Source organism: Habropoda laboriosa, unplaced genomic scaffold (genome assembly GCF_001263275.1).
Source record: "Habropoda laboriosa isolate 0110345459 unplaced genomic scaffold, ASM126327v1 scaffold62, whole genome shotgun sequence".
Classification (NCBI taxonomy): domain Eukaryota; kingdom Metazoa; phylum Arthropoda; class Insecta; order Hymenoptera; family Apidae; genus Habropoda; species Habropoda laboriosa.
The window spans coordinates 1,172,635-1,175,372 of NW_017100177.1; the positions used below are offsets into that span (position 1 = coordinate 1,172,635).

Genomic DNA, 2,738 nt, shown 5'->3' on the forward strand with positions numbered 1-2,738 from the left:
TATATTATTTTAGGCCATTTAGATATTCCTTTGAAATGTGGTTACGAAGTGAACATGTTAGTAGAAGACTACGTGGTCGTCTAAGTATAAGTTGTGCATCTGGGACCAAAATATCCAATCATAGGGTACAAATCAACAGTTTAAGGAAACTTCCTTCTATTAACAACAATAGTCATCGTATCAACACACCAAATAAATGTGGCAGACTGACACGATGGAGACGTAGATGTACTCATTTCCTGAAAGAGGTATACATTAGTTCTTATTTTTGTGTTATGATTTTTATTTTTTCCATGTGTTACATCTTTTCTTGTTGCCATCTAAAATACTGATATTCAATTATCATATTTCGAACTATATTATTATCATTAGCTTACTGTAAATGATCTTTGCAGGTCATTTATTAAAACAATCTTCACTATATCTTAAAAAGAAATACTTTCTAACTAATCAGCGGTTAATGAGTGACTGACTAACTCGCAAGGATGTTATGCACTTAGATTTCTTAGAACTACAATCGAAGCCATTTGGTTAATGTAAGGACTTCACTTCAGATTTGTTAAAAAGATTATTATCTTCGTAGGCTTGTAAAGAAAATGTTTTACGTTTTGCGAAATCTACGCCTAGTAGACGAGAGAGAGGACCTCGTAGAAGAAAATGCATAAAACGGTCAATGGTTACTTCAACTCCCTTACATCGAACTTCTGCAAAAGATGCAGTTATTGTAAGTTATTATGATCTATTTCATTTTTGAATAAAATAATAATTACAAATATTTCAGCCAGCAAAATGTACAGCAGTATCAAAAGTTTCTGAAGAATCTAAGGAAAACTGGAATACAACTACTTTATCTCTATATTCATCCATACTAAACACAGATTCATGTTGTTCCTCCATTACTACTGCAAATGATATCAAATCTTCAATTCCGAGTGTATCATCACTATCAAATCTAATGCCTCCAGCATCTGTAAGATCAAATTCAGACCTTTCATATGTATTAGATGATGAAGAAAACAAAACTATTGGTACATGCATTTATAAAAATTGCACACTGCTTTATACATCTGGTTAATACATATACAATAAGTATAATTTATTTATTGCAGATACTGGTGCACTATATTATACAGCTCTCTGTACACAAGCAGAAATATCTGAAGAATGCCATAGTTTAATGCATTCTACATCCATGTATGGAACTCGTTCTTATTCATCAGAAAAGTATTTTCCAAATGGAAAATACGCACTTAGCAACAACAATGCAAGCAGCAGTAATTTATCAAAAAATCAATGTTCTGTTGACAGTCATTCCACAAAATATGAGGCGGCCTTTGTCAATACAAAGTACGGTACATCAACCATGTACAGTCTAAACCATCATCATTCCCCAGATACAAATGGGAATGTTACTGAAAAATATGATTCCGATGATATTGAGAGCGATTACCATGATGTCGAATACATGGAAGTTGGAAGTGAGGAAATAGTAGAAAGTTATGATATGGAAAATATGGTTACTCATGTTCAAGAAGATTGGGAACCATTTGATCCTTATGTCTTCATTAAACATTTACCACCTTTGACTCCAGCAATGAGAGCCAGATGCCCTGCTCTTCCGCTTAAAACACGCAGCAGCCCAGAATTTAGTCTCGTGTTAGATTTGGTATGTACATTTGCAGTTATTCTATTAATATGATAAATAATGAAGAATTGCGAAAAACAAAATAAAGCTTTAATAAAATCTAAAAATATTCCAGAATGGACGAATGGATATAAAAAGATATTTTTTTTTATACAGGATGAAACGTTAGTTCACTGTAGTTTGCAAGAACTTTCGGATGCAGCATTTCGTTTTCCAGTTGTCTTTCAAGATGTAACATACACAGTGTTTGTCAGAACACGGCCTTATTTTCGCGAATTTTTAGAACATGTCTCGTCTTTATATGAAGTGATCCTTTTTACCGCGAGTAAACGAGTTTATGCAAACAAATTAATGAATCTATTAGATCCGACACGAAAATTGATTAAGTATCGACTGTTCCGAGAACACTGTGTTTGTGTAAATGGAAATTATATCAAGGATCTATCTATACTGGGTAGAGATTTATCTAAAACTGTTATTATTGATAATAGTCCACAAGCATTTGGATATCAGGTAGATAAATAATTGGAACATTTGAAATATTAAACAAAAACTATTATACATTTGTTTTTGCTCTAACAAAATGTTTGTTTTGTAGTTAGAAAACGGTATACCTATAGAAAGTTGGTTTGCTGATCGTTCAGATAATGAACTAATGAAATTGTTACCTTTCTTAGAAAATTTAGTAAATTGGGTAAGTACTTTTGTATAAAATTTATACCAAATAATTTGAAACAGAAATTGGAAATTAAATAAATATTAATTGGTATTGTAGGGAGGAGATGTTAGACCACGCATTAGAGAACAATTTCGACTCTTCAGTTTTCTACCACCAGATTAATTTAGTTAGTAAGCACAAAATTAACATTTTAAAAATGCTAGCCTATGTAGGTACGTGTATATATATCTTACAGATATTCAATAGATAAATGTAAGATATTAATACAAAGCGTGCAATAATACACGCCAAAAAATGATATGATTTGCAATAATGTCTTATTAATAAGTACGTCCGATAGAAAATATGGTAAAACAATTAAAAATCAGAACTCATTTATTTCAGTAAGAGTCTAAATTATTACCGTGCTATAAT

General features: G+C 31.5%; 1 protein-coding gene across 1 annotated transcript in view; it reads left to right on the forward strand.

Annotated features, from left to right (window-relative positions):
* Nucleotides 1-2,530, forward strand: part of LOC108578882 (CTD small phosphatase-like protein 2) — a 3,649-nt gene extending 1,119 nt beyond the window's left edge. The window contains exons 2-8 of the mRNA XM_017942292.1: nt 14-248; nt 584-724; nt 782-1,028; nt 1,110-1,666; nt 1,802-2,158; nt 2,244-2,339; nt 2,421-2,530. Coding sequence (XP_017797781.1) covers nt 36-248; nt 584-724; nt 782-1,028; nt 1,110-1,666; nt 1,802-2,158; nt 2,244-2,339; nt 2,421-2,486 — 1,677 coding nt within the window. The 5' untranslated portion in view covers nt 14-35 and the 3' untranslated portion in view covers nt 2,487-2,530. The remainder of the gene's footprint in view (nt 1-13; nt 249-583; nt 725-781; nt 1,029-1,109; nt 1,667-1,801; nt 2,159-2,243; nt 2,340-2,420) is intronic.
* The last annotated feature ends 208 nt before the right edge of the window (nt 2,531-2,738 follow it).